Below are 13,301 nucleotides of genomic sequence, written 5' to 3' on the forward strand. Positions count from 1 at the left end.
GGCACCCTCATATAATTGAAGACGTCACGAAGAAGGCCACGGAACCCGTGTTAGAGTAGTTACATTTATGTCTATTTAGTAGCTCTTAGGTTAGATCAAGGCATTCTTTTATTTCTCTGGTTCGTTTCAAATGTCACATCATTTATTTTTTTTCCGCTTTATTGATTTTGTTTTTAAGATTCTACTACAAACGTTTAAATTAATAACATCACTTATAAAATACTTTAAATGAATGCTTTTGCACTTAACCATCATGTCACACATATAATAACAACTTTGTTACCGTTAAAAAAAAATAGGATTGTTACTGTTGAATGAAAGTCCCACCCCGGCTAATTTAGGGAATGATCATGGGTTTATAATTAAGGAATACTATCTTCATTGGTATAAGTTTTTTGGGAAAGCCCAAAGTAGAGTCATGCGAGATTATGCTCAAAGTAAACATCATACAATTGTGAAGAGTCGTGTTCATCTAACGGTTACCATCCTAAAGAGCACGCGAAGAAAAAAAAACAAAGCCAAGACAAAAAGGGCTGATCCAATCTTAAGGAGAGTTGCTTTCAATGAAGAGATAACTTAATTAATTAATTAAGTAATTAATGAGGCGACGTACAAGTCCACGTTCTATTCATCAATGACCCGTTAAAAGTGGGTTGAGTTGCCCAGTCAACAGTCAACAGTCAACCCATCCCAACATTATTCATTCCCTACCTTTCTCTCCTTTACATTTTCACATACTACCTCCACCAAAAGTCCTTTCTTTCATACTTTCTTCCCTTTCAAACGAGACCCTTTTGAGGATAGTCCTAAACGAGACCCTTGAGAATACGTCTTACGGCTAATGATGAATGGTTAACGATGGCTCTGATGGGTGGTTTTGCTAGAATAGGCATTGACGAGACACTTGAGAATACGCCTTACGGCTAATGATGAATGGTTAACGATGGCTCTGATGGGTGGTTTTGCTAGAATAGGCATTGACGAGACACTTGAAAATACGCCTTACGGCTAATGATGAATGGTTAACGATGGTGGTTTTGCTAGAATAGGCAATATCAATGGTTCAAAAGTTGGTGGTTGGTTGCCATATTTTATGAAGTTTCTTAGATTTACAGGTCAGTGTATTGACTATTAGAGCTGACAAATCCATTTTTGCAGCTATAAACAAACAAACTTAAGACCCAACATCATCATTCAATGCACGTAATCTAGCCAGCTAAGTAACGAAACTTTTGGGAGCTTTCCTAATTCTTATTCGAACTCCTACGTTGCGAAACGAGAGAAACGTTTGTACTATTCATATCGTAACTCGTATTTTGCATTCTATATAAAAGAATATTGTATTTAAAAAAAATTCAGAGATCCTCTTACGAACAGCATACAAATACCATTTACGAGTATTACGCACCTGATACGTACCTTGGAACATCCCAAGTAGCTTCGCAGTCCACAAGCTGAAATGAATTGATATCTGTCTTTAGACAAGCTGCTTTCGGCTGACGTAGGTGTAAGCATCTCCTCCTTTGAATCAAATATCACATCAGTTACCTAAGAGAGTCGTGTGCTTATAGAAGTATGATGAAATGCTTTAAAAGAAACTCGATATGGTAGACTCCTTACATGGCTTGTTCAGCGACTTGTATACAGCAATCTCCAAACAGATGTTTAGCCGTCTCACGGATTCGATAGCTCGGCATTGGTGTATCCATTCTGTTGTGGAAGTGATGGTTGTAGCGAGGAATGTCGAGTCCTACCGATGTGTAGTTCTTGTAAATAAGTTCGAGAGGCCAAGTATTCGAGTGCTACAATAATTTCGCCAATATGAGGGCGAAATGATGGTTGTTCCTGAAGACACAGTGCAGTAACTGCAACTGCTTGTTGCAAACAACGAAGAGGGAAACGTCCTTCCAATAGGGGATCGACTAATTGCCCGAACTTTCTTCGGTCCTTCAGGAAAGGATGGGACTGCAGATTGTATAGAAGATAATGACACAAATTATCCTAAGAAAACGTCAGCAGTTATACTCTCGACTCTCGAATATACGACTGTATCGGACAGAGAATGCCACGAGGCTAAAAGTCCTACACAAGCTCAAATACGAAATCAGCAAGTTGAATTGGCTTTGAGCAAAAAAGTTATTAGATTACTAACCCAAGAAACTAGGCTCTGCTCCCCTGTTCTCCTTGTAGTATCGATTGCCTTACGACCTGTAATAAGCTCGAGCAGAACCACGCCTAAGCTGTAAATATCGGATTTGAGGGTTAACTTGCCACTCATGGCGTACTCTGGAGCACAATAGCCATGTGTTCCCATGACTCGAGTTGAAACGTGAGTATTGTCACCAACCGGTCCTAGTTTAGCTAGACCGAAATCGGAAAGCTTCGGATTAAAGTAATTGTCCAATAAGATATTAGCTGATTTCAAGTCACGGTATATGACCGGGGGATTTGCTTCACAGTGGAGATATTCGAGGCCTCGAGCAGCACCAATTGCAATCTTGATCCTTGTATTCCAACTCAGTGGCTCTTTGTCACTACCCAAATCTGAAATAAAGAAGATTCATCATCAAGGATCAGATCTATAACAGCCCAAGCCCACCGCTAACAGATATTGTCCTCTTTGGACTTTTCCTTTCGAACTTTCCCTCAAGGCTTTTAAAACACATCTATTAGGGAGAGGTTTCCACACCCTTATAAAGAATGCTTCGTTCCCCTCACCAACCGAGGTGGGATCTCACAATCCAACCCTCTTCGGGGCCTAGCGTCCTCGTTGGCACTCGTTCTCCTCTCTAATCAATGTGGGGTCTCACACTCCACTCCCCTTCGAGGCCCAGCGTCCTCACTAGTACGGTTTCTTATCTCTAATCAATGTGGGATCTCACAATCCACTCCCCTTCGGGGCCCAACGTCCTCGCTGGCACTCGTTCTCCTCTCCAATCGATGTGGGATCTCACAATCTATTCCCCTTCGAGGCCCAGTGTCCTCACTGGTACTCGTTCACATTATTTGTAACAGCCTACGCTCACTGCTAGCAGATATTGTCCTCTTTGGCCTTCCCTTTTCGAGCTTCCCCTCAAGGTTTTTAAAAGGCGTCTACTAGGGAGAGATTTCCACACCCTTACAAAGAATGTTTCGTTCCCCTCTCCAACCGATGTGGGATCTCACAATCCACCCCCTTCGGGGTCCAGCGTCCTCGCTGGCACTCGTTCCTCTAGATCTCACAAAAATAGCTCTTAATTGTTAAAATGTGTTGATATGAACTATAATTCAACAAATTTAAAACGAATATGGAAGACTGCAAAAAGAAGAACACTTACCAAAAAGGTGATCATCCAAGCTTCCCATAGGCATGAACTCATAAACCAAAAGCCTCTCATCTCCATCACTACAGTAACCAATCAAGGTAACAAGATTGGGATGGTGTAGCAAACTCAACATAAGAACTTCCACAAGGAATTCCTGAAACCCTTGACGCCCATCACGATTAAGCTGTTTAACTGCAACAATCTGCAAAGAAGAACAAATGGTACAACTCAATCAATTTTCCCCCAATAATTGACATAGCTATGCAACTTTACCTGCCCTGTTTCCAAACGCCCTTTGTAGACGCGTCCAAACCCACCCTCGCCAAGCAAATCCACTTCCTTGAACCCTCTTGTGGCTGCGGCGAGTTCACGGAACTTGAAACTACGAACACCACCGCTCCCCTTTGAACAGCCCTCACCAAAACGCAGGGATTCAAATTCAACACCATTATCAATTTCGACTCTGTTCCCATCTTTAGTGTGAGAACTAATACAACAAAAGCAACTCATATCGGTCAAACCCTAATGAAAAACCCATCAATCATGAAGAATCGCTACCGAAATAGCCATTTATGAATCAAACAGAAAAGCCCTAGCCATTAATCGCCGCGAAACTGACAATTTTTTTGTAAGAGACGCATCGTTTTCTCCTCCTACCCCTCCGAATCGGAGAGATTAAGAGGAGAAAACTCAAATGGCAACGAACGCGTAGAGATACAGAGGAATGATTACAATGAACAAACAGCAAAGCTAAAACCCTAAGAATAGAAAGAGAAATTAGCGGTTTAGCGCCACAGTTAGAGGGGAGTGGCTCCTGAATCAAAGCCATCTTGGTTTTGTTCTAATGGGAAAAGAGGAAAGAAGAAAATGGAAGGAAAAGGAATGTGTTGGGTGGCGGTGGACAGGTTGTGCCAGGCAGCCGCCGTTCTGATTCCTAATTCTGTCCGCCGGTTATTGTTCTTTTACATAATTGCCCTTGTAAATGCCGTTATTTACCAGACATGCCACTAGGGCGTTTCCATTTCTGGAGGCGGAGGCGGAGGCGGAGGAAACCGTTTATGAAAGTCAGCGCGGTCATCATTCAGTGACGCTCTGTGTGTCACCGAATTTTCTTTTTTATTCTTTTATTCTTACAGTTTTATTTAACTTTTAGTAACACTTTTTTTTTTTTAATTTTTTTTTTAATTTTAGTTTATTAAATATCTCCATAAATCCATAAAAGTGACCCACATAATAATTTTGATATTTCAAACCCATATAAAACGCATTTTTGATTTTAGATACGATAGCCTTGACATTCTTATACTTAGAATTCAGATTAAGATTTTAAATATGATAGCCTTGACATTCTTATGTTATTTACAGACCAAAATGCTATGTTTTAACAAAGAGGTAAACCAATATATAATTACTCCAAGTAAACTGTAAAATTTCTATAATTGAGATATCGAAAAAGAAGATAAATCTTATTTGTATATGTAGTAATTTTCATTTTCTTTAAGTTTTTTTAGTCATTCTATCATCATAATCACTTATCATCATAATCACTCTCGTTCGAATATGATCTTGATTCTGTCATATACCTCTCCTCTGCCCAGATGTCACAAAATTATTTCGATTCCTCTATTGACTTTGAAATAATTTATCTTATTTTATTTTTTTAAACTATATAAAGAAAAAATTAAAAGAAAAGGGGATTGAGGATTTAATTAATTAATAATTAAAGGGAAATTAAAACACTTTCTTCCTGTAGTGATGTTTCCTTGATCTTGACTCCATCCATTAGCCTAACTTTTTTTTTTTTATATATAATTTCCCACCAAAAAGAAGTCATCATAAATTTGGTTTAAAGTAGGCCTAACGCAGTCGAAGATTCTTCCTAATCCAAAGAAAAGAAAATAAATAATGTAATTAAATATAATAAAATAATGCCCGGGTTAGAAACAAGAAGAATAAGTCTACCCTAGCTTCAATTTCATGGTCGTCACCGCTGACATCGTCATTCGTACAAAGACACCTTACATTTACCTGAAAAAATAAGAGTAGTACAAGACTTGAGTATTTCAAAATAGAAATACTTAGCAACAGTCAAGAAATGCAATCATATGCAATCATGTCTGAGACACTTATTGTTTCAAAATAATATATATGATCTTAGTCTCAACTTCTAATCTTGGCAGAAGTGGATGTGTATTACTTCTCTACACATGGACAAAATACATGCACATAAATTCCCAAGCAAGTTCGTATATGTACCCTTGGACCTGGCCCTTCGACTAGCGTGCACTCACGCAGCCGGTATACCACGAGGGAAAGGAACTAATATAGTATCAAGGTGTACATAATACCATATCATAATATCGTAGTATACGCATCCGTACTAATCATAGTGGAGAAGTATCCTGATACACGTGAACATTCAATATGTGTGAGATCCCTATAGTTCAAAATCATGAGATGTATTTGTGACGCAAGATATATTTTCATTAATTTCATACATAACATAATCATTTTATGTCGTCTCATAATGTAGTGTATAACATAGTATAACATAGCACAATTTTAAATGGATAACGTGTCCACATGATATTCCATAATATGACATATCTCATAATTACAACCTAACATAACATATCAAGTTTCATAGCACAACATATTCACAACACAACAATAATATAATAAATAGACACTAAACAATCACAAAGTACAACATGTGCAAGGGTCACAAAGCAAGCGTTCATACTTCAAGCAACTCATTCAACCAAACTAGTAGTGAAGCCACTTACTTTGTTAGCCTAGGTCCAAATTTGTTCCTCAATGTCCGATTCAATAATTGGACCCACAACATCAAATTAGAATATATTACAAGCTTAACTTACCTAAAGGTATCAAATAATTCCAATTTTCAGCTCAAAATAATTTAAATTTATTTTCAGCTCAAAATAATTTAAATTGAGCAAACCGGTCCTACTGACCTCAAATGCTTCCAATAATGTCAAAAACACTTATGGAGGGTAAAGAAGGTAGGAAACGAGTCCAAATAGTCTAACCCAAACCAAATGAGCTATTTAGAAGCCGTCGGAATGCACTAAGCCGAGTTGAAATAAGAGGGGTGCGGGTCGCAGTCGTCGGGTTAACGGTTGAGCTGCAGCATGCATGGGCTGAGCCGTCTGCGTCGTGTTTTAAACACGCATGCAGAGAGGGCTGTGAATGGATTTGGGTAGAGTAGAGATTCGGCTCCGGTGGCTCAACATTGAGGACTTTCTGGATCCGGGTTCAAACCAACCCACGTTGGCCTTCCTTGCCTGATTTTTCCTGTATTTCCAATTTGTTCTCTCTCTCCATTTTTCGTTTCGCTTCTGCTTGTCCTCCAACCTCCTCCGACAATGGTCGACATGTCTTCTCCAACCACCACTTATTCCTGGAAACTTTCCCTTGTGGAGTGTGACTGCGAAAACTCCGATTGAACCCACGACGTTACCAATCGTTTCCATCGTCGTGTGTCTGTCCTTAAACACTGACCAAGTACAATGCATACGGTTCTGAAGGGACAGATTGAAGTGCTCTTGGTCTACAGTTCCTTCCCTCTCTTGGGACTCGGCGGATTTAAGGACTCTGTATAGAGGATTGTTGCTAGGAATTTGATACCTTGATCCATCACTCAATTCCCTTTAATTTGTATTATTAATTAGATTTTTCTTTAAAAAAATTAAAAATCTTTATAACTATAAGAATGCTATAATCTCACCTCTTAACTTCAAGGTTTAATTTTTATGTAGTAAATCCAAGGATGAACATCTAGGATACCTTAGAACACTAAAAGCCACCTTGGAAAAGAACCAGCTTTATATCAGCCTTAAAGAGTGTTCCTTCTTATAAACGGAAATTAAATTTTTGGGGTTCATTATTGCTAGCAACAGTATAACAGTAGATCCTACCACATTAAAGCTATTAAAGTGGCCCTTACTAAAAACTGCTGGAAATGTGCAATTATTTTTTTGGCGTTTGGCTTTTATTCATCGAAAGTTCATCAAAGATTTTAGTACAATTGCTTTTTCGTTATCAGTATGCTAGATGGATCACTTCTATTAACAAATTTGACTTTCGTACTAAACATAAAGCTGGAAATACTAATAAAGAAGCTGATGTCCTTGGTAGGAAACATTCTCTGACTACTGTACTAAGGAGGGAGATTATTGTTTTTGAAGAGTTAGCATCTATGATGAGTTTGATGTTGATTTTTACTATATTTGGAGTAAATGTTGCCACCATGTTAAACCCTAATGACTTCCACATTGTTGATGGATATTTGTTTAAGAGCAATGTCTTATCCATACCACACACATCCTTACATGAGCAATTGATATAATAATTACATTTTGAGAGTTCACCCGGGCATTTAAGGAGAGCTATGATGGTTGCTAACTGTCATAGTCGTACTTTATCAACCGTGCGACGTCGTGATCTTGACACGCTCACGACCAGCTAAAGGGAAATCCAAGCCCAATATTTATTTTTAGCCCAGCTTTGTGGCTTCGTCAAACCTTAAGCGAGATTTGTCTTCACCAACCGAACATCACTTACGAAATTCAAGTTTGTTCAGCCACACACGCCGCCTGTGCGTGCATGTTCAATTGTCTGCAACACAACCGACTTGCCTCTACGCTAGGACAAGTCACTCGGCTCAATCTTACCTCTACTCGGGGCCAAAGTCTCTCATGTGCAACGTTGCTTCTCATCATGTCATCTTAGTTCCCAATTAACATGCACCATATGTCTTGACGTCATCCCAAGTCACAAGGTGTTGTCAGCCATCACAACTCACTCAAGTCATGTCATCGAGAAAGGGCTCACATGTCGTTCATGAAATTGGGACATCCCGAATATTCATCCATCTAGGTTCAATTGAGGCATTGGTCCTCCTGTGTCCATGTCATGTCCTTTACAGACTCCATAACGGATAGCAGGTGCATAATCTAACCTCTAACACATGGAATGGGGCACAATAGCAGCACACTCGTGCCACCCAATATTGTTCTTAAAAGACCCATTTCAAAATAAGTCACTTGAGACACTCATCTCGCAATGCTCGCCCTCATTTTGACACATATATGTGTCACAGGGTAGCTCACTTATGCCACAGGGCCCAAGGGTGGTGGAGAGCTGACATCATGCCTCCCCTAAGGTACATTTTGAGGCATTTTAAATCCTCCTCGAGTAGACATCCGGCAAACGATCATATGATGTTGTGGAGCGTCCGTCCGGTATCCAATTGACACCAAATTTGGCGAGCATTCATATTTCATATGGACATATTTGATTCCAAAATTGCATGCCCAAATTTCCTTCAAACCCCAACTTTCAAGGTTAAGGCCTAGGGCCCTACAAAGCCCTTCAACAAGCCCATCTTTGACACTCGTGGCCCTTATCTTGCTTATGTCTCATATTTTCTTCAATGTCCACTATGTGTGGTGTGTTAAATGATGCATCGTTCTCCTCGATCGCATCATGGCACTTGTCTAGGTCCTAATGTGGCCATTTGTCACAACCTGAGAGTCACATCCTACTCTATTCATAGTTCATAGTAAAAGTGTGACACTAAGCACTGCCGCCCTCAATCCTTTGCCAATGGGGATCTCATGATTGTTCCTTTGCACAAGTCTAGGATGCCTTCGAGCGTTCATGGCAAGCTCCATCCAAAGAGAAATAGGGCCTTTTCCTATTAATGAACGCTATAGTCCTAATGCCTTCAAAGTTCATCTTCTACCACACTTCAAAATTTCCCCTACTTCCAATTTTTCATACCTCACAGCTTACCATGCCCCCAGTTGGTTTTCAGTTGGCTTTTGAGTTAACTCGAGAATGAGTTATCTTTAGGAAGAGTGAATTGCTGTAGTGTATTCTTCAATGTACTGTATTTTTTAGTTGATTTTCTCTTTTACTGTGGCTTTACATGGCTTTAATCTTCTGGATTTAGTCTTAAGCCTTTCACTGTCTTCAGAAGCCAGAGTATTTACAGTTCGTCCGTAAGTAAGGCAGAGTGATCTTTAAAACTTTTAGTTTTGCTGCTGTCATTTGACTTAGTTACTATTGCCAGTGCCTTATAGGGTGGTTTGTAGCCCTTTAAATAGGGGTCCCCAGGTTTTAAGAGGTATTCTTCATTAAAGATTTGAATCAGGAACCCTCCAAGATTAGTCCTACGCTAATAATATTGAGCTATTCATTTCTCATTTTGAACTCCATTAAGAACAAAGATTCAAATGCAAAAGTTTACCTCAAGATTGAATTCGGTCTCGAATGGCATCAGTAATCTCCTCTTCAGAACAGTATCTATGGGCAGTCAGTGTCAGCTTATTATGAAAGAAAGACTCGCACAAAAACTCCTTATGAAGCGGAGGTCCAACTTCAAGAGGTAAAGTGTGGTAGAAAAATCGCTCGGTTTCCAAATCCGTAAGATACCAACAGAAATGAATTATCCAGCTACCTGCAGCCTCATTCCAACAGCAATTCAGGTGCGACTTAGTTCATGGAAAGAATAAAAGTTCTAGCAAATGCATCACCTTCATGCTTAAGTATCAAATCTGTTTGAATCATTACATCTACATATATGATCATTATGCCCATTAACACTGTTCTACTTTCTTTGCTATCAAAAGTTTTGTTAACTAGTAACTGGTTCAGCCTAATGGATACCAAACTTTGAACACCTTTATCTCAGCAGAATGAAACTACATATAATTATAAATTTCCAACAGGCTCCTACAAGTAAATCATAAAATGCCGTTTGTAGAAATTTGAAACACAAATACGTATCCTAATCTATGTTTGGTGGTCTGTCGAATTGAAAACAGAACTTTATTTTTTCAGAAAAGATGCATTTTTCATACATGCTTTGAAGTTTTCAAACATTTATCATTTCCATTGAAAAATGCTAAAGCGGTGATTAGTCACATGCTGCTACCTGTCTTATAGAATAGTCCTGAAGCTGCATTCTCCTTTCAGTTCCTTCTAACTTCCCCATCCTTGATTTCTCCATTTCAGCATGTCCTTTTTCTGTCATTAGCTCTTTGCCTATCAGCCTGAAACAAAACTGTCCGCATGAATAAAGTATTAACTTTTTTTATGTCAAATGTTCAAAAGTATAAATGAGATTCTTAGAAATGAATAGCATGCCATTTTATTTACAGAATTAGTCCCGGGGCCCTTCCTGTTTAATGTTTACAGTAATTCAATGAAAACTAAATGAATCTGATACATATTTTTAATATCAAGCACTGGAATCTTAAAATCTCTCTTTTCATCAGTCCCTTCATTTACTACTACAAGTTTGTTCTCTTCTGCTACAACCATAGCTACGCCCAGTGTACATCTTATAATGCTCCTGAAACAAAAACTTGTTTGGTTTTCACTGTGGTAGCAGGTATAAGTACTCACGTAGTATGAGAAATCAGAAGACAGCATATATCTGGTGGCCATGTGGTAAGCACTTTGGACAGAATGCGTTTGGTATGCGAGAGACAACCACCTGTCCAGTTAGAAGTAGGTGTTTGCAGAAATCACCAAGTTTACCACAATCTTTTTATCATAACTGCCCATCGAACTCAAGTTCAATCTCTGTTCAACACCACCAAAATAGTTACTATTGATCTTTTTTGAAAAAATGGAAATCCAAGCTTTCATTCATAAAAGATGAAGGAACCAGAACAGTTCATACGGGCTTGAAAGCACAAACCAATGAAAAAACTTAAAAAAACAACCGCCTAAAAGGAGCCAAACCACAATAATTACTTTTGGATTGAACGAAAGTTTCCATTCTATCCAACATTGACAGGGTCTTCTCGGCACTTCCAATGCAACATCCACATTCATTGAAAATTTTCCGCATTGCACAACAGGTTTTTCGTCAGTTCCAGCATGCTTTTCACTAGCATACTTCAATTTCAAGTAGAATTGTCCAAGAGTGCACCACCCTTTACTTGACCAGGGAAGCTTACCCTGCTCTTTACTTCCATAGCATGAAAAAGCTATGTTGGACTGTTTCCTATCAATAAAATTGTCAAGGGCCTATCATAATTTTCCTTTCAATAGGAGATCCCATTTCAGATCAACCCCTTATTAATATATTATAGCATTCACTAAGAAAAAAAAACATTTCAGATCAATTTTATCCAGCCAATTACTTTGGTATTATCACTTCACCTCTCTGAATGAGAAAAAAAAAATATTTATTTTTTATAAGAGAATTTCGTTGATGTTTGAAATTTACAGGAGGGATGTGTTATCCATGATACTTACAAATGACCTTCCTAATTTAGGATGAGGAATGTATGACTATAGCAAGCTATTAGACAATTTACACCAAAAAATGGTGTGGTAAACAACATTTTCAAATAGCCTAATATAAGTTTGTGTCTTCTCCGTGAATACTCTTTGATTTCTTTCTTCCTATAGATTCCAAACGAAAGCCATAATGAGAATTGTCCATAGCCGAATTTCTGCATTCTTGAACGGGTTGAGACCATGTCCAATAACTCCTTTACTTCCTAGGAAAAGTGAAATCTCCTACAAATAGGTTAGGCTGAACCTTATAGTGATAGATGCATCATTTATGTATAATATTTATGACAAAAATAAAGTGAATAGATTTTCTGTAAGCTTTTAAAATGAAGAGAAATCAACTGCATAAGACTGAGCGGGAGCTCATAACTCAAGGAGCGAAGTTCTAAGGATGAGAGATGAACCTTCTTAAAGAGATCCGGGAGAGCTTGATTATCAGCAAATAGTATGCTAGCTTCAATCAATTTACTCTTTTAATATTCTTCCTGCTCTGTCTCGAAGAGCTGCTAGATATCATTATGACATGCAAAGTTGACATTGAACGAGAGAAAGAAGTGAGGATACCTGGTTGAAAAGTCATGGCAGCTTTACATTTGTGTAATTGATGCATAATTGCTCAAAACTGCACAGAACGAAGATTTAGCTTAGTCAAAATAGTGTAATTAATTCTCAGTTAAACTTAAAAAAAATAATAATAATAATAAATAAAATAAAATAAAATAAAATAAAATAAAAGAAGGGGCAAGGTTAAATTATAAATTTAGTTCTAAACTTTCAGATTTGTGTATATTTAGTCCTTGAATTTTAAAAAGTGTCTAATAGGTCCATCAAGTTCCAATTTTCTCTCTAATTGGTCCCAAAATGTTCAACTTTTATCTAATAGGTCTTTGAACTATTTAACGTCTTCAAAAATTCATGGGCCTACTCAACATAAATTGAAAGTTTAGGTCCCACTAGACATAAAATTCAATTTTATATCTAATAGATCAGGAAATTTTAAAAAATTCAAAGATGTCTTGACCTATTAAGCACAATTAAAATTGAAAGTTCAAGCAAGTATTAGACATTTTTAAAGTTTAGGAACCTATTAGACACAAGATTGAAAGTTCTTGATCCATTTCGATACTTAAAGTATAGAGATGAAATAGACACGAACCTGAAAATTCACGACTAGACTTGTAACTTATCCAAAAATGAACTTCTCTAATCCTTACAAAATAAATAAACTTCAATAATCTTAAGCTCGCTTATAGACATCAAATTAACAAAGCAAAGCATATCAAAACAAAAAGATCTCCTCAGAAAAATAAAACAGCCCAAAGATCTATAATTTTGCATGTATCATAGGTATGTGAGTCACTTCCAGTTCAAATTTATGACGACTGTCCACATTAGCTTCAATACTTTTTAAACCATAAATGTCAAGTAAGCTTGAGGTAAGACTAATCTTATCAAAGAAAATGTGAAAGTGACAATCAGTTCTTGAAAAGTGTCAAGATGTCAAGGAATTTGATATATGAAAGAAAAATTAACCAATTTATATACTTCATAGACAAAAATAATATATACATCAAGAGAAAGAAGAATGAAAGGAGTTATTATCTTAATGTTATGTCAAATATCATATTTTTCCAAAATGCTTGCCTTCATGGCAGATTT

The 13,301-nt window shown here is 37.7% G+C and overlaps 1 protein-coding gene and 1 long non-coding RNA gene across 9 annotated transcripts; both read right to left on the reverse strand.

The window, feature by feature from the left end:
- Positions 1-1,278: 1,278 nt before the first annotated feature.
- On the reverse strand, positions 1,279-4,325 carry LOC111797998 (probable serine/threonine-protein kinase PBL21). Its single transcript, XM_023680931.1, has 5 exons — positions 3,579-4,325; positions 3,318-3,507; positions 2,153-2,544; positions 1,621-1,965; positions 1,279-1,521 (listed from the first exon to the last, which is right to left on the reverse strand). Exons 1-4 carry the CDS (start codon positions 3,813-3,815, stop codon positions 1,675-1,677), a joined length of 1,110 nt encoding a protein of 369 aa, XP_023536699.1. The 5' UTR covers positions 3,816-4,325; the 3' UTR covers positions 1,279-1,521; positions 1,621-1,674.
- A 786-nt stretch (positions 4,326-5,111) lies between these two features.
- On the reverse strand, positions 5,112-12,269 carry LOC111797999. 8 transcript variants are annotated; one of them, XR_002815630.1, is made up of 7 exons: positions 12,207-12,269; positions 12,047-12,145; positions 11,094-11,346; positions 10,740-10,919; positions 10,267-10,384; positions 9,580-9,789; positions 5,112-5,333 (listed from the first exon to the last, which is right to left on the reverse strand). It is a non-coding gene; the product is annotated as an uncharacterized LOC111797999 (long non-coding RNA). The 8 variants fall into 8 exon arrangements; XR_002815636.1 differs by having other exon boundaries at positions 9,580-9,796; XR_002815631.1 differs by having other exon boundaries at positions 10,267-10,395.
- Positions 12,270-13,301: the final 1,032 nt, after the last annotated feature.

This window comes from Cucurbita pepo, chromosome LG07 (assembly GCF_002806865.2).
Source record: "Cucurbita pepo subsp. pepo cultivar mu-cu-16 chromosome LG07, ASM280686v2, whole genome shotgun sequence".
NCBI lineage: Eukaryota > Viridiplantae > Streptophyta > Magnoliopsida > Cucurbitales > Cucurbitaceae > Cucurbita > Cucurbita pepo.